The sequence below is a fragment of the Amblyomma mixtum genome, chromosome 8, assembly GCF_055824585.1.
Source record: "Amblyomma mixtum isolate Tamu chromosome 8, ASM5582458v1, whole genome shotgun sequence".
Taxonomy (NCBI): Eukaryota; Metazoa; Arthropoda; class Arachnida; order Ixodida; family Ixodidae; genus Amblyomma; species Amblyomma mixtum.
Genome location: NC_143019.1, coordinates 104,441,637 through 104,463,280, shown reverse-complemented (window position 1 = coordinate 104,463,280; position 21,644 = coordinate 104,441,637). Strand labels below are relative to the sequence as shown.

The window sequence follows — 21,644 nt, the reverse complement described above, 5'->3', positions numbered from 1 at the left end:
TAGGGTACATATCTGCAGTTTTTAAGTTTTTCTTGCATCAATATCAAACGATCGGGCAGTCAAAATTAAAATTTCGCTTTTACACGGTGTAGGATACTTCATTCGTGGTCAAAAAGTATAGATATGTCATTTATTATCCTTCATCGCCGTATCGATAATGCATAGGTTTGTGCCCAAAATAAAAAAAAGGAGTGAACCTCTCGAAACTATCAGACATACAGAAATTTTTTTTCTGTTTATAAAAGGTTGACTGAGTTTCGCAGAAGCATTTGAGCGAAATTGTCAGTTAAACAGAATGTTCGAGTTTATAAAATGGTAGGAAAAATTTTGCTAGGAATTTTTTTATCGGCCATTAATGCAATTGCATTGGGAAAATCTCTAGACTTTTTGAATGTACTGTACAAGGCAGGAATCAGCGAAAGGAAGAAACTGACTATAGTGGTATGTGCTCGAAAGAAGATTCTCAATTGCAATGAATATTTTTATTCATAAAACACTATTCATTTGTAGAACACTGCACGTCGACAATTTTTTTCGTGTAGTAAATTGGGGCAAATGTGTTTTCAAACTAATTTTACCATGTAGCCCGCAATGAAAACTTGCATTCGAGCACGTATCTTACATTCGGAGAAGTTCGCTTTAATAATGTTGTTCGCTATGCTCAAGCGCGAACAGATCGCGACTCATGGAAACTGCTACTTGCTTTCTGCAAATGAGTGCCCCATTTTCTCGATGCTGCCAGGTTATTGCCCGAAAATGAGGGTGAAGGAAGAGTTTGGAAATAGTAAATGGAATGACGCATGCCCTGATATTGTCGTCTCGCGTTTCTTTTCGGCCATTTATGACAGCAGGCAAGCCCTAATCTGAATCTCTTCCCTTGCTTGTTGTTGTTGTTGCATCTGAAGCGATGTAAAATACGCACGGTGGGGTTTTGGTCAGGGTTTGGTGCTGATTCAAACCGGAGAGAAATCTTATGGGAAGGCGCTCATCAATAAAAATTGAGGAATCTGGGAAACTGAATAGAGAATTTTGAGATACTGTGAGGAATTGGAATGAAAATCGAGCAAACAAAGATGTGAAGTTTAAACTAAATTACTAAAAAGTAATAATCAAAATGAATAAATTTTGAGAGAAAAAAGGGACAGAAGAGTTGGCGCAGAAATCTCTCTATCTCGGTAGCATACATGTGAAGATGCTCACACACCATCTTAAGGGCATGCCCTCTGATTTCACTGAAGAAGAGGAGAACCGTCAGAGCAAAAGGCAGCCCTTGGTTCGGAATTCAGCCCTCGCGCTACCGTGTCCTCTTTTAGATTCGTTCCCAAGGCGCTGCTGGTATTTCTGCTGCTATATCTGTATGTATCAGCAGCGCGAACACAACACAGGAAGGACAAGGAGAAGATAGTACAGAGAGCTATATCTGCTGGTATTTCATGTGTTCGGAATTGTGTTTCTTGTGGGGCACAGTCGCGCCCTTTATTTGTAAATAAACTTAGAATCAGTCAATGAAGCAATTATGCAGTCAAACAATATATGTATGTATAAACTGCTTTTAATTCTATTTTGGGTTTAGGTTTATGAGGGTTTAACGTCTCAAAGCGACTCAGGAAATGAGAGACGCCGTAGTGAAAGACTCCGGAAATGTCGACCACCTGGGGTTCTTTAACGTGCACTGACATCGCACAGTACACGGGCCTCTAGATAAGAACGAGGAAGTCGCCAGAAGCTCCTGAAGCTACTGCAGAAAAAGATGAAGGTGTCATGGATCCACGCTGCATTTCTTTTAAAAGTTAGCGCTAGGTCTAGGTAATGCTAGGAAGAAAAGGTGCAGCAAACCAGCCTAGGGTTTCCAAGGAAAATTTTATTTCACCTCAAAAGTGGCATTGACTTCATTGCTTCCTGTTCGCTGCAGACGTGTGGGCTATTCGCCAGCTGTGCTCATTTCGTGACTCGTGTCATCTGCTCTACAGTTCCAATCTACTAAGTGAAAGAAAGGGGAAGGGCGCTGTTTTCTGAAGCTGTAAATGCGTCGACGCTGCCAGCCTTCGAAGGCCCGGTGCAGTGAAGTGGAACTTCAGGCGAGGGCCTTAGGCTAAGGAACAGAAGCAAGAAAGAAGCAAATGATATTTAAATCAAGCGGCTTATTGGGAACTGAGGCAACCTGTTTAATAAGGCATCAATTTAACATCAAAATTTTACCACAGGCTCGAAGAGGAAAAGGGGCACGAGTAGCTTCGGAAACGTTGCAAGTGCTGTCTCGCTATCGTCGTCAAGCTGTGGTTAAGTTAGTTTCCCCGACCAAGAAAAAGTTATTTTCCGAAAGATAGCTCTGTGTATGACCTTCGCGAAAGTAAACAGAAGAAGATATATGGCCGCTTCGAGGTATATCGGGAAATAAAAGTTTTACTGGCGCTTTCCATGTTGAGGACGTAGCTAAAACCAGAACTTTTGCTGGCGCACTCGTTAAAGACCACCATGTGGTCATATTAGGCAGGTACCCCTCGTCCATGCCACATGCGCCAATTGGAAGGGAGTAAGGAGGTCGAAAATTGCACGTTCTTGAGAGCGGGAAATATATGACCAAGTGATATAGACAGGCATAGCGCATATATATATATATATATATATATATATATATATATATATATATATATATATATATATATATATATATATATATATATATATATATATATATATATATATATATATATATATATATATATATATATATATTTGGGGATAACGACTCCACTACAGCTCTCCCAGCTTCGCAAGGGAGAAGGACGATATGTCTAGGAGCGCTTTCTGTTAGCGACGTGGCTAAGCGATTTACGCGGTTTTCACGGTATCACACCAGCGTGTCGTAAATCACGTGACCATCATCACAGGAGTACGCACGAGAGGAGGATAAAATGGGAGAGCGTGAGGGAGAGAGCACAATGCGGTGCGGAATTGGGGGCGCCACTTGGGACACGGCACGGCGTCATCATGCGCACGCCACAGGGAGCGGCGGACAGTTGGGGATGTCGGGTGAATTTAGAGCTGCATACGTGCATCATGTTCGGCGTGGCTTAAAGTCGACGCGTGCGTACTGCTTTCTAACACTGGTTTTGCCAATATGTTTGAAACTCTCCTTTCTAGGCGTGCCAATGTCTGATGCCTATGTTACGCGCAATATGGACTATGACAGAAAACATGCTGTCAGAGTGGGTCACTTACCAGAACAAATGCGCTGGCAATCCTCGATCGTGCGGAAATTATTGGAATTGGCCCCACAGCCACCGTAGAGGAACTGCTCGCAAGTCTGGCTTTCGGCGTTGTAGAAGAAGCGCGGAAAGTCCCTTTGGCAAGGACCACGCTTTTTGGGGAGGTAGCAGATGGGCCTCGGACGCACTGTATGAAGTAGACGATAGAATTAAAATGCTGTGGATCCTCTCAATTATTATTTTAACACTCCACTCAAGGCGGACTAAAGACGTGTTTGCTAGCAGAGAGTCTGTTTAGTGTAAGCAATTATAGTTGTCTTATTTGGCAACGAATGGATAGCCGAAAACATATAATGCACATAGTGAATTCAATTTCAAAACTTAATTTTTCTACCACCACTTCTGATTCTTAGGATGGGCAAAAATGCTGATCTTCGTGGACAGAGAGCCCCCCAAAAAATTCAGACGGCACTTTTGCTCTCTAAAGTGCTGCAAGGCGAAAGCCTTTCCTGCGCAGAGGTTTTCATTGATTTCTTTATTCTTTTTTGTTATTTTTTTATTATTTTAAATCTTTTTCTTTCTTTTTTCTAAGCTTTTAAATTATTTTTGTATTTCTTTTTTAAATTTTGTTGTTTTTAAAAAAAATTTTACCGTCAGGGAAGGGCGCAATATGGGAGTGAACGAAGACACCGTATTTACTCGACGCGCCTTTGTTCATTCCAAACCATCGAGCTGGCATGGCGGACCAAGACACACTGGTCCGCCACGCAAGCACGATGGTTTAGAATGAACAAAGGCGCGTCTAGTAAATACGGTGTCTTCGTTCACTCCCATCAGGAACAAAAACCTTCTTTTTTAAGCTGCACACTGGAACCTTACCCGTTAAAAGGTTTTTAGAAGGGAAGGAATTTTTTTTAGCCTGGGGATCTCACTGTTTTATTTGCAAAAAAGCCGGAAGCAGTAGACAACGTTTTTTACACTGTTGGAAAGGGGTTTATTTTTCGGATGTATTGCAGCGAACCCTAAAGAAATAATTACCACTAGACTCGTATGGCATCCAGTACTTATCTGTAGAAAATGAGGATGGGGTACCGTTTGACTTAATAATGCTGATAGGCCTCCACTGTATATGGCGCTCCAGAATGGCAGGCTACCATTGTGACAAAGACACAAGACCTGCCCAACCTTACTTTCGTGAAAACATGGACTGGTTTCTGGCCATCCAGAAAGCCGCTGCGGAGCCTCCGGACTGGCTCTCGAGACTAGAGCCGCTGTACAGTTTGCGTGAATTTTAATCCGACGAAGCCAGATTCATGCTGGCTGACCACGACAGTGCCGTGTGTATGTACATAGCGTTTAGTGTGTTTTGTTGATTGCTTGTTTTGTTGAATGTTATGTGTAGAACCCAGGCAATAAAGAAAAAGAAAAGAGCTGGCATGACGGAGTGGTTAGCGTGCTCGACTCGCACTCCGGAGACACTGGTTCGATTCCACAACTCGACTGATTTGCTACTCGCTTTTATTTATTTATTCATTTATTGTACTTGGAGCATCACTATACCATCCCTTTATGGTTGCATGGTTACTAGCCAAAATACAGCTGGCCCCATTGGAAATTCGCGCACTGTGACGTTACGACCATTTCGACCAATTGAAAAGCGTGACATTTCTGTCGACAACTCCTGCTTACAACGATGAGGCATTAAAAGCTTTCGCCTTAATATACTAAAGGAGGGGCTGAGGGGTAGACACGATAAGGCAAAATATTGCTGTAAATGTTTTGACCGCTGCTGAAATAGTGATAAACGAGATGCTAGTTTTTGCTGTTCAGTAAGAAAGCTTAAAGTCAGCCCAAGGTAACAAACTTTTACGTATTACCAGGAACTCCACACTTCTACATGGTAGTTACGCATGTGAAGTAGGAGTGGTAGAGAGTAGCTTGCGAGCTTGATCCGGCAGACATACAGTAGTGTTGTGCGGGAAGGGCTGGGGTTGTGCACAAAATAATGTTGCCATTTTAAAAGACGTACACCCGAATACATCAAAGTAGTTAGCATATGGTTCATAAGCTTCGCGGTTGTGGCTGTCAGTGCGACTTTTTAGGAGCACTTTTAGGAATTTCCTGTCACATCAAAGTATAAATTGTCGCAAAGATCTTAAGAACAATGCCCAATATATGCTGAATGGTTGTGCAGAGGACAAAAGAATGATTTCGCAAAGCCTCGCCGATTTGAGAATTTTTGCATATCTTCTCTGGGACATCACTGAACAGAAATAAATAATAAAGAATGTGTGCATCTGGAGCATATTGAATTGGTAATCACACGTAGATCTGAGAGGCACATCTCTTCGTCGCCTTAAGATGTTCCTCAATATTGTTACGTGCTTAGCACGCACGGAGGTTTATTTACAGAGGGGATCGATAAAATGAGGACGGCGAGGAAGCCGACAAGCGTCCTTCTGCCCTTTCTCTTCCTTTTCTTCTACCGCACCGACCGAACGTTATCTTCTATTTCTTCCGTCGGTGTTCCGCGTGTGGCAATATATTTCAGAAATAATATCATAACTGAAGAAACGCGCAAATTGAAGCGAAACATGGATACGGCCACACAAGACGGTGCTTCGTAAGAAAGAACGATGACACTGGTAACGTTATACCCAAGCTTTACAGGCCAGTTGCTTGTCTGGACTTTGTTTACAGCGAGACGTGAGAGAGGACAACCTGCAGCAGGTGTTTATTTGCGAGTAAACGCAGCGCAGCCCATAAAATCGCCTGAGATGCGGTCATCAACTCGACGAGCATTGAACTTCTATTTACTAAAAATAAAACGCGACTAGTGTACGTATTTGACGCAAAAAACTTGGGAAAGAAATACAGCAATTGGGAAAGCTTTGCTAAAATACGTAAACATAAAAAACATCTCCACTCACTTTCAAAGAAACACGAAAGTTGGTAACGGGGCTTTTAGGGAATAGTATCTGTTGAATAACTGTGAGGGATCTATCTGCCGTATTATGTCGTAAACAGTGTCGTGCCTAATGTGCAAAGCAGCAGGGTGGTGGAACTGAAGACGCAAGGGCAGTAGAAAGGAATGGCTGTAGCTTGCATTAAGAAAGCAAAATACACAGCAATTTTTTGACGTAATTAAATGCTGAAATTACACAGTTTGTTAGTTGCAGGCCACTGCACTCTTGGTTTCGCCTCAGATAATATAGTTCCCGGTAAGAGCGCCTAGGGTGTTTTGGTAACATGTGAAGGGATGTTGTTTTCAAACGATCTTGCACGAACATGAATGACACTCATTTCAATCAAGATAGTAAAAAGTGAAATTCAGCGACGCTCACTGTTCACACCAGAATAATATGGTCTACCTCGTAGAAGTGCCTTGGTAGCAACGTTGCCTAAAGGGATAAAGGTTCACTTAGTAAAACGTAGTCATAGCTGTTGGGCATTTGCTGCGTTCGTTTCTATATCTCTGGGCCCACTTCTAAGAATTCTGCTCCGTAAGTACACGCAGCATAGTGATAACTCACGCTCGCAGCTGACTCTGCACTCTTCAAGGGTCTCGTAGTTGTTGGGGTTGCCCTCGCATCCTCCGTAGACGAACTCCTTACAGGTGCCGCTTTCTGTGTCGTAGTAGTAGCGAGTGGAAGTTTCGTTGCATGGTCCCTTCTCTGGTGGATCCGCGCACGTGAACTGGTCGTGCGCTGGCAACAGCGGGAATAACAGCAGTCATTCAGGAAAGAAAATTGAACGGACACGAAGGGGCTCTTCAGCCTATTTTCGTTTTAAGATAAAGGTTGAGTATAGAGCTCTTTTTGTCTGCATTGTTGTTCATCCGGTGACGAAATACCCATTATTCCTGAGAAAATTAGATTTAAAAATGAATATCTTTTTCCGCCGCTCAATCAAAAAACATGGAGCCCAGAGACAGAAAGACTTCGTCATCACCACCTAGAAGTGAACGACAATGTTGCTTAGGCACCTAGATACATGTATGCGCCTGTACCACTCTAATGAGATCAGCATGCGAAAACAGTCGATGGTAGCGATGCCCCTGCGCAATTGTTTTATCTTTGACTTTTAAAACCTACCTTTATGTTTAAATTAGAGTCACCGCACTTACAACGCGGTAGTATGTGAACGCCGCTGAACATCTATTCCCTCAGTGTTCCTTTATACCACATGCGAAAGCGGAGCAATATATAGCAGTTTTCTGCGGCTCTATGATAAGCAGTAATCATAGAGCTAACGCACGCAGGACAGCAATTCACTTGAATTTCAGTAATAAAAGAGGGTTTAGTTTTTCTCTTGCATTAATTTTAGAGAGTTTCAAAGGATGTTTAATCATTGATTTAGATTAATAACCTCAATGCGTACTTGCAATGATGATTATTAAACAAATATTAGCCGGCAGCACAACCTTTGCGCGGAAAACAATTGGCACGAAGCACTAAGTTATGTTAACACAGAATTTCTCATATTAAACCACCGGTCACGCGCTCATAGACACAGTGCTTGCAAACCAGGCGCAGTACAAGCATGCCACTTACTACCGATACCAGCGGGTGGAAATAATGATTACTTTTCTGCTAGGGGAACTGCTGGAGTGCTGTAGTGCGTCTAAGTGCCTTTGAGTGGAGTAATTACGATGTTTGAAGACTAAACACAGCCGTAGACACAACCGTACACCTTGGAGATTTCAACAGGGGCTATCCTGTTTATTAGCACCGTGTCTTTTACAGTGGGTGCAGCAGCTCGAATGTCGTTCCTAATGCTTAACGTTCGTCTTTTAACTGACCACACACCAATTTGTTTTTTCCGTCTCAAAGGTCGAAATTCGCGGCACCATACTCATACACCCTCTTCCCTGGGCGTGCAGTGTCATTTAGTTTAGATCCTGGGGATTATTATCACCATCTAGCATTGATTTGCTTACTTTGTAAATATTCGGCTTACTGCCTACGGTTGAATATGTGACCAAGTATTTACTAGAGGCAACAGATGATAATAATGATGAAAACTTTATTTGAAACAAGGCAGTTTTGGACACGTCGGTCCTTGGACACCCGCACGGCCCCACTGCACTCAAACGTTCATGTCCCGGAGGCTGATGACGCTGGCAGCCCGGCATGTGGCGATGGTTTGCTTGGCCGCGTCCTCGGAGCGCAGTAGCGTCTCCCAAGCCTCCCAAGTGGTAAGGTGCTCCAAGCCCCGCGGGGAAGGATCCGCCGGGCAGAGGAAAAGAATATGGTCGAGAGTGGCTTTGGGGTGGTGGCAGAGGGAACAGGAAGGGTTCGTGTGGACTGGGTGATATCGCGAGCGTATATAAGGGGAGGGCAAAGTGTGTGTTTGGAGCCGCGTCCAAAGTATCTGATTGTAATTGTCGAGGGAGGGATGAGGTGGGGGGTAGAGCCGACGCTCGGCTTTGCAGGCCTGCGTCATTTCACTGTATGAGTGCATGCGCTCCCGCGAGAACCCCAGGTCGGAGGCCGCCGGTTTCCGGTTGAGAGGAGCTCGGGCTAAAGCGTTGGCGGCCTCGTTTCCGGGATTCCCGGAGTGGGCAGGCACCCATATCAGCTCCACATGGCGGGGCGGGTGCGCGGCGAGGGATTCCAGTATGCGAAATGCAAGGACGCGAACTCTCCCGCGAGCAAAATTTAGTATGGCAGTTTTAGAATCTGACAGTATATATCGAGCCTCCGTGCGTGTGATGGCCAGGGAAATGGCGTCCTCTTCGGCCTCCTCGGAAGTGGCAGCGGGGGATATGTGAAGGGTGGCAATCGGTTGGAGGAAGGGGTTTGTGATGGCTACAACAGCGTCTTCGCCTGTGCATGCAGCATCCACCCAAACGGCAAACGGTTCCGCGCCATAGTGTTTGTGGAGCGCCCGAGCGCGAGCTCTGCGTCGGGGTTCGTGGTAGGTGGGGTGCATGGTTTTGGGGAGAGGTTTGATAAGTAGCTCGCGGTGAATATCGCGGGGGACCTGGAGCTCTGTGGGATCCGTGACTGATAGGCGTATACCGATGGTGTGTAGGATGTGTCTCCCGGTGGTGGTTCTCGCGAGACGTATGTATTGTGTCTGTCGGTGGGCCTCGATAAGCTCCCCTATCGTATTGTGCAGGCCTAGTTGAAGGAGTTGTTCGGTTGAGGTATTTAGGGGTAGGTATAGTGCTGTCTTAAATGCTGTTCGAATCATGGCATCCAGGGTGGAGATTTCCCCGGCCTGGAGGTTCAGGCAGGGGAGCGTGAAAATAAAGCAGCTGAGTACGAAGGCATGAATGAGACGACATAGGTCATGCTCCTTCATGCCCCGGTGGTGTGCAGAAACGCGGCGGATTAGGTGGGATATCGACACAGTTGTCTGCTTGAGTTTCCGTATGGTGACTGTGTTTTTCCCGTTGTTCTGGATGTGGAGGCCAAGTACCCGGAGAGTGTTTACCTCCGGGATGGGCCGGTTTTCCAGTGTCACGGTGAGGGGGGCTGTGGGGCAGTTTCGTGTTGTGGGGCGGATTAGGAGGAGCTCCGACTTCTTCGGTGAGCAGGAGAGTCCGATACTCCGCGCATGCGTTTGGGTGAGGGTAGCTGCGGACTGTAGGGTGTTCTCTATGTCTCCATCACTGCCATGGGTGGGCCATAGCGTGATATCATCGGCATAGAGTGTATGCCGAAGGTGAGGGATGGTTTGTAGCTTGCGGGCCAGGGGAATGAGAGTGACATTGAAGAGGAAAGGGGAGAGGATGGACCCCTGGGGTGTTCCGACCCCACTAAGGGTGTATGGGGGGGAGATGTGGGGACCGAAGTGAATTTCGGCCGTGCGGTTAGTAAGGAATGTTTGAATATAGGTGTACATACGTCCACCTATGTTCAAGGGGGAGAGAGCCGCCATGATCGCTTGATGGTCCAGGCGATCAAAGGCCTTGGAGAGATCCAAGCCTGGGACAGCTTTTGTGTGACCCGGAAGTAGGGGGTCGAAAATGTCCTGCGTGAGTTGTAGGCAACAGCGTGTGCAGATTGTCGTGTTCGTTGACTAAGTGACGCAAGGCCGCTCCAATAGCCCTTGCGTCCTCTGCGCATGCAAGCCGGCCGCTTCCAAAAAACTAGCATGGGCCGGCCGCTTCCACAAAAGCTAGCAGGCGTCTCCCCCGAGGACACGTGATCCCTACTGCTCCGTCGACTGACGCATTCCTCATTCCCTACAGTAACCATCTGCAGTCCCACAGCACCGGAAGTGCTTTCTCTTACACTCCCCCTCCCTCTCTCTCTACTGCAATAAACCTTTAATCTCCACCGAGCAAATGTGTTGAGAGGTTCCTCGCATTCGAGGAACCTTTCAACACGAGGGGTTCAACGCCCTGAACCAACTAAAACCATTAACACAGATTATACTAGGACATTGATGGCGATCGTTGGTCTCTGCATCAGAAAGTAAAGCTGAACTTCGAATTCATTCCAAGCGTAAAATGTTTTTTTCATTACATATTTTAAGTTGGTCTTTTTATTAACACTTTAGAAAATGGGAGCCTGCGTACCATGCCCCCAGTAGATTCATATAAGAGAAGGTGTAAACCAATGGAGCATGTTATCGCCACTCGCAATCACGAGTTTTTAGAGCAAAATTCAATTCTATCAAACTGTCAACATGGATTCCGGAAAGGGCCCAGTCCTTCGCCATAGTACTCGACAATAACGGCCAGATTGACGCACTCTTTTTCGACTTTAGAAAAGCTTTTGGTGTAATTCCTCATAATAGGCTAATAACGAAATTGCAACGAATTGGTCTCCCGCAGATATTTATGACTCAGATAAGTTACAATCTGAGTAACCGACCGCAACACGTCGCTCCTGGCGGGCAGCAATCCTGCTTCCTTCCCGTCATGTCTGCTGCTGTACTGTATCGCATATGTGTACAGAGAGCTGTGTATGAGCAAGTTATAGTCGCTGCAGAAACCGACATCTACAGATGAACAGCGTGGATCTCTAAATTGCGCAATTCACGGGCTGAAAAACTCAGAGCACATGTCCGTAGCGCAAATTCCCAGATTTAACTGGCGTTTCGGAAGATTTAACTGGTGTTTCAGAAAGCCGCTTTACGTCGTGGGCAGATGAGGGCTGTGAGGTAGCACCATGACGGCCTTGTGAGACCGCAGGTGTGTGCTTACGTGTTCGATGTCTTTGACTAATTCCTTGTTTTTGTAGACGCGAAGGATGGCAATGTATCCAGACACAATGCCGATTTTTGCGTGGCAGAGGGATTGAGGCAGGTTCCGGCGGAGGGCACCTGGTTCAAGTATTGGGTTTAAGCAGAAATGAATGGTTTACTAACACGCAGCTGGAGCGAACATCGGTGTGAGCTCCGGCCACGAGACAAGCCCAGCGAGCATCACGCGAGCGCATAGCCAAGCCGTCTTGGCCTAGCCACATGCAGCAGCTACGGTTTACAACATCGGAGCGCTCACAATAGCTCGACTACTGTCTGCTTAATGTGCATCCGCTTCGTGGACCTTACATAGAAGGGTGACTTGGGAAGCTGCCATAAAGTTGCAGTCTGTTTATGAGCCGGCGACCGGTGCCCTCAGACCACAGCAAGGACTAATAACAGTTGAGTTGAGTTGAGTTGGGTTTAATGGCGCATAAGCAACTAAGGCTATCATGCGCCAAGCTCAGGGTATGGAAAATTTTTTTAAATAGCTGTTATACTAAAGTCAAAATGAACGGCGGTGTAAAGGGCCTAAAAAGTTAATTCGTGCGACGTAGTAAAAATATAAGACAAAATTTTAAAAGAGACTTATGGTAAAAGCTTTAAAAAGGGTTGGCAACCTCAGCAGCCATCCTTGGCTGTGCAAGGATCTCGAGGTCCCCAACCGATAGAATAGTGACCTCAGCCGTCTTCTCACGACGAGGGGGTGGCTGAGGTGTGGTTCAAAAAAAAATTCGCAAGTTGTAAAAAACTGACCATTATTCAGAGTTTCGAGAGTACGTTGGCTTCTTTTAAAAAGTTAAAAACGCTTGACTTATCAATAAGAGCTTCTTCACCTAAAATCAATGACGGATGAAAAGGGATGTGTTGGTTGTAAAACGGGGTAAAAAACTTGTGTCTGAGTGTTTCAAGTTCTATGCATGAGATTAAAATATGAGTTACTGTGAGTTCATCTCCGCATTTTTCACAGGTAGGTTTGTCTTGTTTTGTTAGTAGGAAGTTGTGGGCAAGGTGCGTGTGTCCAATACGTAAACGACATAAAATAACTTCAAAAAAGCGTTCCTGATGTGTGCATGATTTCCATTCTCCTAATATTGGTTTTATTAAGTGCAGCTTGTTATTTATCTGACTATTCCATGTGCTCTGCCATTTGTTTCTCAGTCTGCTCTGAACTAGCTTCATGCAATCATTATGTGTTATTTTCTGTATTTCCTTGTTGTGGGCTTCAGCAGCGCATGCGTCCGCTCTTCGTTACCATCGATTCCAACATGGCTTGGAACCCAACATAATTTTATCTTATGCCCTTGTGTTACGATCCTTGTTATGTTATGTAAGACCTTACCTATTGATGGCATGATTGCATTTCTGGACTGTAGTGCTTTCAGTATACTGAGGGAGTCTGTGTATATAATACTGTTTTCGATGTTCTTGCTTACTATTTTCTCCGTAGCAAGAAACACAGCATAACACTCGGCTGTAAAAACTGATGCACACTGAGGAAGTCTTACTATTTTTTCCCAGTTCCCTTCCACTACTGCACTTCCAACATAACCTGTAGTTTTCGATCCGTCTGTGTAGAACTCGGTGTAGATATCATATTTTTCCTTTAGTGTAAGGAACTCTTGTATGATGTGTTCTGTTGGAGTTTGTTTCTTGTTGAACTGTGTAAGACTTATATCACAGACCGACGGAAAACTGTACCAAGGGGCAAATGCGTCGCAACGTTCAGCGACATTTGGTAATGTTTCTGATAAGTCAAGTTCTCGGCAGATCTCCTCAAACCGCATTAGCAAAGGCCTGGTTGCTTGGGGCTTATTTGTAAATATTATTCGAGACGGGCATGTTGTGACCATTGAATAACACACGTGTTTTGTTCGCGACCTAATTCTAGGAATGTATGAACATGTAAGTGCTTTTCTTCTATCTTCAAGTGATGGCTCATTTGCTTCAACATGAAGGCTCATTACCGGAGACGTTCTGTATGCTCCACAAGAAAGGCGGATGCCTAGATTATGAACTGGATCTAATCTTTTTAGATATGAAGGCCTTGCCGAGCCGTACACTATACTCCCATAATCTAGACATGAGCGCACTAGAGAACGGTAGATGTGAAGGAGGCATGCTCTGTCAGATCCCCAGCGTTTCCTTGAGAGTACTTTAAGGATATTCATTGCACGGGAGGCCTTTACTTTAAAGTTGTTTATGTGCGGCAGAAATGTAAGTTTTTTATCAAATGTTATTCCTAAAAATTTATGTTCTTGTTTTACCGGTAGTGTGGCTCCATTTAGGTGCAAGTGCGGATCGATCTGCAAGCCTCTTTTAAGCGAGAAAGCAACAGCCAGTGTTTTCTGTGGAGAGAACTTGAACCCATTTTTGTCTGCCCAGATTGCTAGCTTGTTTAATGTGAGTTGTACCTGCCTCTTACACGTTGACAGGCTGGAGGACGTGCAAGCAATCTGAAGGTCGTCGACATATACGGAATACATAATGGAGTTGGGAATTATTTTCGCTATGGAATTCATTTTCACCACAAAAAGTGTGGTACTTAGGATACAGCCCTGCGGTACCCCATTTTCCTGGACAAAGCTCTTCGAAAGGGTTGCACCCAGGCGCACTTGAAAAGACCGGTCTGACAGGAAATCCTTCAGGCAGTTCAACATCCTACCCCGGATGCCAAGATCTGCTAAGTCGCGTAGAATCCCATATCTCCATGTGGTATCGTACGCCTTCTCCATGTCAAAGAAGACTGCCAGACAGTGTTGGTGGTGTATGAACGCCTCTCGGACTGTGTTTTCTAATCGGACGAAATGGTCAGTTGTCGAACATCCTTTTTTAAATCCGCACTGGAGGATGTCAAGAAGTTCACGTGATTCAAGATTGAACATCAGCCTAACGTTGAGCACACTTTCAAATGATTTTGCGATACATCTTGTAAGAGCTATGGGCCTATAACTATTAGGGGAGGTGGGCGGCTTTCCAGTTTTTAAGAATGGTACTATAAATGCTTTCTTCCAAGCCTCCGGCATCTTTCCAGGCACCCATATTTTGTTAAAAAATTGCGAAAGTGCCCCTACAGCAGCTTCGGATAGGTGGGCAAGCATTTCATAATGTACACCATCCGGGCCAGGGGCTGTCTGTTTACCGGAAGAAAGTACGTTTTGGATCTCCTGAATTGTAAACAATGTATTGTATGTTTCGTTTGTACTGCCAGCCGTTGGAAGTTTCTGTTTTTCAGTTGTGTTTTTGTGTTTTAAGAATGACTGTGTGTAGTGTGAAGGGCTTGAAACGTCAGAGAAATGTTGTCCTAGTATGTCAGCCTGTTCATCTATACTTGTTTGTGTTCCAGAGGCTCTTAGAAATGGTACTGTAAAGGGAGAGAATTTGCCGTCTAATTTATGCACCTGTTCCCACATCTTTTTTGATGTAATTGAACTATTGATAGATGATACATAGTTTTTCCAGGAGGTCTTCTCGGCATTTTGAAGAATACGACGTGCATTTGCTCTCGCCTTTTTAAAGTTTATAAGGTTCTCGTGTGTGGGGTATCTTCTAAAAATTCCCCAGGCTTTATTTTGCACCTTCTTAGCTTCTCTACATTCTCTGCCATACCACACCTTCTGGTTGTGTCGAACCACCCCAGAAGACTGAGGGATAGCCAGGTGTGCCGCAGAAATTATGCAGGATGTGATCATTTCATTTAGTTCGTCTACATTAAGGTGATCCGCAAATATTTTTTCTAGAGAGGCTTTTTTCCGAAACAGCTCTCAATCCGCTATGTGAAGTTTCCATCGACGTCGTTTGCTAGGGATAATTGATGGTGATGACGACAAGGTGATTACTACTGGCAGATGGTCGCTTCCGTAGGGGTTGTCAAGGACATCCCATTTAAAATGCATAAAAACAGATGGTGAGCTAAAAGACAAGTCTATACAGCTCATTTTCCCCGAGCTTGGACAACAGTATGTGTTTTTGCCTGTATTGAGCAGGCAGAGATTATTTGACAGAATAAAATCTTCTAAAATACGACCCCTGGATCTGTTTGTGTACTTCTCCAAAAATTACAGTGAGCGTTAAAATCACCGACCACCAGATATGGCTCTGGCAGCTGTTGTAAAAGTGTTTCTAAGTCATGAAGTGTTACTGGTAGATGTGGCTGTAGATATAGAGAGCATATGGTGATGGTTTTAAAATGAAGGATGGTGACTGCAACAGCTTCATATTTGCTTTTAATCTTGATTTCACGTGTTGCAACTCCACTCTGCACAACAATATCAACACCTCCCGAGAGCCTGTTAGCCTGCTCTCGGTCGCACCGAAACACTTTGTACTTCTTTAGGATATTCTGCTGTTTGGGACCTAAGTTTGTCTCCTGTAGGCATAAAGCCACAGGGGAAAGTGTGTTTAGAAGTTATTTTATGTCAGAATAATTATTTAATACTCCACGGCAGTTCCAATGTACAAGGAAGGCCATGTTGGACAATTTTTGGGGGGTATTGAAGTAGTTACGATAGTGGATTTGGGGGTGCCATTACTGGGCTCTTTTCTTTTCTTTTTCTTTCAAGAGAGCTGTGCCGCCGCTGCAGCGGAGGCAAGCTCTCCGTTGTGTCCATCGCCTCGCTAGAGGCTCTGGAGGCCCGCGGAGATCCCACGGGTGTGCGGTTTGTAGGCCTCTCCCGACTGGGGGAAGCCTTGCGGCCAGCCAACTGAGGGGCTGGCACGCCCTTTTTGAGAGGTGGCAGGGCAGCCTTGGCTGCGCCTGCCGGGGACGGGGAAGGCCCTGCCTCAAGCTTTGCCTGGGCATTGGCCGGAGACCGGTGTGGTGTGCCGCCCCTGCGCACCACATCAGCAAAATTTCTTCCTGCAGTGAAGGAGAATGTGTTAATGTTATGTGACAGTCGATTACGAGCTTCTTTGAATGAAATGTTTTCTTTTGTTTTCAGAGTGATTATTTCTTTTTCAGTTTTCCATCTTGGGCAGGATCTTGAGTAACCAGGATGATCTCCTTCACAGTTTGCGCAGCACAGAGCTGCGGCTTCACAGTTTTCAGACACATGTTCATGTGATGCGCATTTTGCGCAGGCTTGTCGACCACGGCAACTCAGCGACCCATGGCCATATCGCTGGCAGTTGTAACATCTTCTCGGGTTAGGGATATAGTGTCGGACTTTGATCTTCAGGTAACCTACTTCAATGTACTCGGGGAGTGTGCTGGAGTTGAAAGTGAGGACGAGATGTTTGGTTGGTATTTCTTTGTTTTCTTTTCTGATTTGATGCGAAGTACATTTGTGACATTTTGGTCTTTGAGACCCTCAAGCATTTCGTCTTCGGTCAGGTCAAGGAAGTCAAACTCTGATATTACACCACGAACGGTGTTCAAGGATCGGTGTGCAGTTGTTGTAACAGGAATGTCCCCTATTAAAACAATGCTGGACACTTTGGAGTGCTGGTTGCTGTCTTTAATTTCCAGGAGCAGGACACCGCTAGGCATTTTTGACAATTTGTAGCCCGTACCCAAGGCATCTGTCAGACATTTGGAAACCATGAATGGGGACAATTTTCTGGCAGTTTTTTCAGTTTCACGTGGATGACGTGGTATTTGGGGAAAGTTTGTTTAGTTTTTTGGAAGCACTGGGCTGTAAGGTCCTCGGTCCGCACCCTTTTTGGGGTGCGATCATTAGTTGATGTAAGGGAAGCCATAAAAATACTGTTCTTCGGCCATGGTGCCAGCCACCCACCATGGAGCCCAACAAGGGGACGGGACAGGAACTTGCAAGCAAGCCCTGCCCACGCCAGCTGTACACCACTGCTATAACCTAATATGACTCAACTCAGGGTAGTTGGTCACACACGGTTAACCCTCGCTGCCAGGAAAATGAGGAAAAAAAACGAAGAAGAGAGGAGGATACAGGAAAGTTGTAAGAAAGGAAATAGGAAAGTGAAAGATAGAGGGGCGGACAGGAAAAGGCGACTGCCGATTTCCCCCGGTTAGGTCAGGCCGGAGGTGACGTCTACAGGAAGCCGGGGCCAAAGTGGTGTGTTGCCTCCGCCGAGGGGCCTTAAGGGTCCAAACGCTCGGCATCGGCTCAACCACCAGGATCCCCTTTTCCCCGGACACGGCGATGGCACGCACGGCTAAGCGCGGATGCTCGGGTCCGTGGTGACGCATGCTCACCATCATCCCCCTGCGGGGATGTCCCTGCGGATGCTCGGGTTAACCCCGTGGTGTCGCCACTCACCAACGTCTGCATGCGGCAGACGCCTCCCTGCGGGGAGGACTAATAACAGGTAAAGCCAATATGCTTTGACGTCAGTAATAACGCCGATTGAGGCGGGGCCTCTAGAACGTGCGTCACCTGCAATAGAGCTCTTGCACATAGCGGCAGTCAGATAATCCGCAAGCGAGTAACTTCGACACTTTAGCACAAATTACAGGGGTTGTTTCAACAATACTTTTTTTTCGATGGTGTAATGAAGGAATTGTAAACCTAGCAATCACAATTTGACACGTCGTCGCAAAAACATTCTCATTAACCGTGGCACATGTGATAAGAGAACGGGCTCGACAGTCGAGCGTTCAAAAACTTAAAGGACACTTACGCTTCTCCGCCTTGATAGTATGGCGCGATAGCCTTAGTTGGTCCCTTCAACTGCCTGCGGTCCACTTCACAGACACGGGTACTGTTCCTTCTTTACTATCACATAACGCTTAACCTAACCTCAAGAGTATAATACGATAGCATTGAGATTTCTCCAGCGCCAGTACCCTTCCTCTATCGCCTAGGTTTTGCCTACGTACTCATATACGTGGAATTGGGGATTGGTTACCTTATATTCATAGATCGTGATGAGCCTTCATGCAACTTCGGCCGAAGAGATGCAGCTGTTAAGCGATGCGTCAGTGCCCCGGTAGGTAGCTTGTTTGAAACACAGTTACCGGTGCGGCTAGCGAGACCCCCACTGTTCTTCCTGAGCAATATTTTGCGACTAATATTTATCTTATCTGCCACTTGCCATGGTGGGCAGTTTGCTCACAATTCGGTGAGCAGGTTGTCACCTTACTTAATAAGTAGGTTGTGCTGATGTCACAAGGTCATGTGACCTCGGTGGTAGCTGGGTGGCCTCTTGCTTTTTCACTCACAACGCCACTGACGACAAAGACGGTGCAGGATTTGCTGCACAATGCAAGCCTTAACGCTCTCGCGTTAAAAGCTTCTGAGCCGATGATAATACTGGGCAAAGCAACGCTACCATTCTTTGTCTACGTACCTAGCGTGGGGTTCACAGCAGCAGTGACGACCAAGACGCCTGCAGAAGGAACAGAAAATAGCATGAAAGAAAAACAATTCGGCTTGAATAGAACATCTTCCGACCGCACCTGCGGCTTATATCGAACAGGTGCCGGCGCTACATATTTAGCTTGTTACGTCAAAAGCAGAGTTTTCCTTTTGGAGTAAGAACACTACTTAGAGGTTGAAATTTCTGACCTTACTTTGGCCTCTATTATCCTTCTGTGATTTTTGATTTTGAGAGCTGTATCTTATTTCTGCATCTGCTGCCGCGGTGGCTCAGTGGTTATGGTGCTCGGCTGCTGACCCGAAAGACGCGGGTTCGATCCCGGCCGCGGCGGTTGAATTTCTTTGGAGGAGAAATTCCAGAGGCCCGTGTACTGAGCGATGTCAGTGCACGTTAAAAAACCCCAGGTGGTTGAAATTTCCGGAGCCCTCCACTACGGCGTCTCTCATAGCCTTAGTCGCTTTGGGATGTTAAACTCCATAAACCAACCACCAACCAACCTTATTTCTGCATCTATGCGGCATACATGTTTTAAACGAAAAATTGCAATTATTTATCTTTTTCTTGAACATCCATGACGTGAAAGCACTTCATGAGTGGCTAAAATTTAAAATGTTCATAAAGGCCACTTCTGTGACAAATGTTTGGCTTGGTTAATGGGGGTTTAACGTCCCAAAGGGGCTAAAGGGTATGAGGGACGCTGTAGTGAATGGCTCCAGAAATTTTGACCACCTGGGGTTCTTTAACGTGCACTAACATCACAAAGTATACGGGCCTCTAGAATTACGCCTCCATCGAAATTCAACCGTCGTGGCCTGGATTGAGCCCGCGTCTTTTGGGTTAGCAGTTGAGCGCCATAACCACTTAGCCACCGCAGCGGTTCGAATTTTTCCATGCCAATGGTGTCGCTCAAGTGGAGTCTCCTTAGTCCGCGCGCAAAATACCAGCAATTATTCCTAATTTCAAACTTTATGGTGATATCTGGTTGCTTTCCTGCAATTTGAGCTGTATATTAAAAAGTTTGCATTGCTCATAGCATTTCTGCATGGTGCCAAGAGCGTTCCTGTCACTGTACGACAGCGATCAACTTGTGCGCCAGATTACTTATACCCATAAATGCCCTTTAGCGGAGAGTAAGACCAGATTGCTTGTTCAAAGTGCTAAAAATATTCACCAGTATTCTTTTACCCTGCATTCATGTGCTTTTGAGTTTGAGTTACACGTTCCTAGCCAACCCACTCTTGTAGATTCTTCTGAAACAAGGCTTTTTTTTTCTACACATCACGAAAATTTGTATCCGTCTAAACCGTAGTTAACTGCTTCTCAGTGCCGTGGCTCCTTCAGCGTCTCACAAGCTCTGCAAACCTGAATGGCACTTACCGCATTTGAGAAAAGATTAAACTTAAATTTCACAATTTCGCTCAACATGTCGCAAGTGTTAGGAATCGAATTAACAGCTTATTTACCAACAGCCTCAGTTTTGTCAAAGTGATAAAGCTATGTTTAGTATAAAAAGGGGGAACTTTGGATCGCACAATCCGTATTTATGCTATGCGACTCACCGTATGCTGCTGCAATCACTAGTATCACGACCGTCTTCATAGTGCTCCTGCGAACAGACTGCTGTAGCTGGCGATTATTGCGTACATAGCCAGAAAGGAAAGCGCGGAGAGAATATCCATCGTTCACTCACTCAGCACTCTCGTGCACAAGGAAAACAACTAGTCGTTGCCCTTTTCTTACGCTATCGGTGCGTAGCACACATCCTGGAAAACGTTTTATCAGCCGGGGCCGACGCTTACACAGCCATCAGCATACTGTTATCAGACACACCACTTAGTGCGAGGGGCCAGAAGCTATGGAGTGTATTAAAAATAGCGTGTAGCTGTGCGGTTTGGGCACCGCATATGTTCCATAAGCCTTGTTCAGCTCTACCCTAGTGCCACTGATATGCAGAGATGCAGAACACCGTAACAATAATTATTGGCAGCTGCTTTTGAAGCGACCTCGTGCTTCGATCGCCGGATGCCTACTTCTGACCTTCAAATGAGTTTGAGGTCAAACCTTTGAAAAGAGAAAAAGAAACTGAACGTTCATGACTGGGAGTCGAACCCGCGACATCGCGAGGTTATCTCGTTTAAAGGCCGCTCAGTGAGACCACTAGTCTATCGGCGCTTTTTTTTAAATTTTGCATGGTTATGTACAGAAAAAAAGATAGTTGGCGTCACGGATTGGTGAACGCGTTTGTCTCGCAGTCCGGAGGGCCTCATTCTATTCCTCAACTGTACCAATTTCCTCCCGGTTTTATTTACCAATGCTTCTGGGATTGTTCGCTCACGGTCAACGCCGCCTGAGATGACATCGGCTTTTATCCGACAAAGCAAATGTTGCGTCTGACTGTCAGCCTGGAAGCCGCAGTGTTTCGCGATCACACCTACTCTACTCAACTACAATGCCACGTTGAACAACACCTAGTCTATGCACCTCACAGAGATGACATCTAGCCCGTGTGAGTCAATGCTAAAACAAACGGAATTCCTATTGAAATATGTGTGGTAGGTAAGGAAAATATGCGAAACAATCAGCCTTCATACGGAACGTTTAAGTGAAGAACGTTGTTGCGCAAGCGAACATCGGGAACATTTTCATAAATGCACGTGATGACGTTGTTTATTAAAACCGACGAATAGCAATTCGTCGTCACTTCAAGCGAAGCGCTTCGCCAATTTTAGTCTAAAATGCATGTCATTGAGCGGAAAGAGCATATAATTTTTAAGCGGCGATGATATGCATTCGTCCACTTTTCTAACTGATGTTACTGATGTACACTCCCGAAAACATATATCCATGCAACATGACGAACAATGTACGAACATAAATGTCATGATATAACGACGACGTCATTTCATTGCAGCACATTAGTGCGCGTTAGATCAATTTTCG

At 45.4% G+C, this 21,644-nt stretch overlaps 1 protein-coding gene across 3 annotated transcripts in view; it reads right to left on the bottom strand.

Annotated features, from left to right (window-relative positions):
- LOC149333757 (actinia tenebrosa protease inhibitors-like) overlaps positions 1–20,406 on the bottom strand; it is a 38,308-nt gene extending 17,902 nt beyond the window's left edge. For 2 of the 3 annotated variants that reach the window (XM_089558753.1, XM_089558755.1), the window contains exons 1-4: positions 20,264–20,406; positions 18,675–18,713; positions 6,743–6,916; positions 3,223–3,396 (exon numbers count right to left, since the gene is read on the bottom strand). In XM_089558753.1, coding sequence (XP_089414879.1) covers positions 3,223–3,396; positions 6,743–6,916; positions 18,675–18,713; positions 20,264–20,303 — 427 coding nt within the window. In that variant the 5' untranslated portion in view covers positions 20,304–20,406. Of the gene's footprint in view, positions 1–1,843; positions 2,093–3,222; positions 3,397–6,742; positions 6,917–18,674; positions 18,714–20,263 lie in introns of those variants that run through there. The other variant, XM_089558754.1, reaches the window with a different exon arrangement.
- Between the last annotated feature and the right edge of the window lie 1,238 nt (positions 20,407–21,644).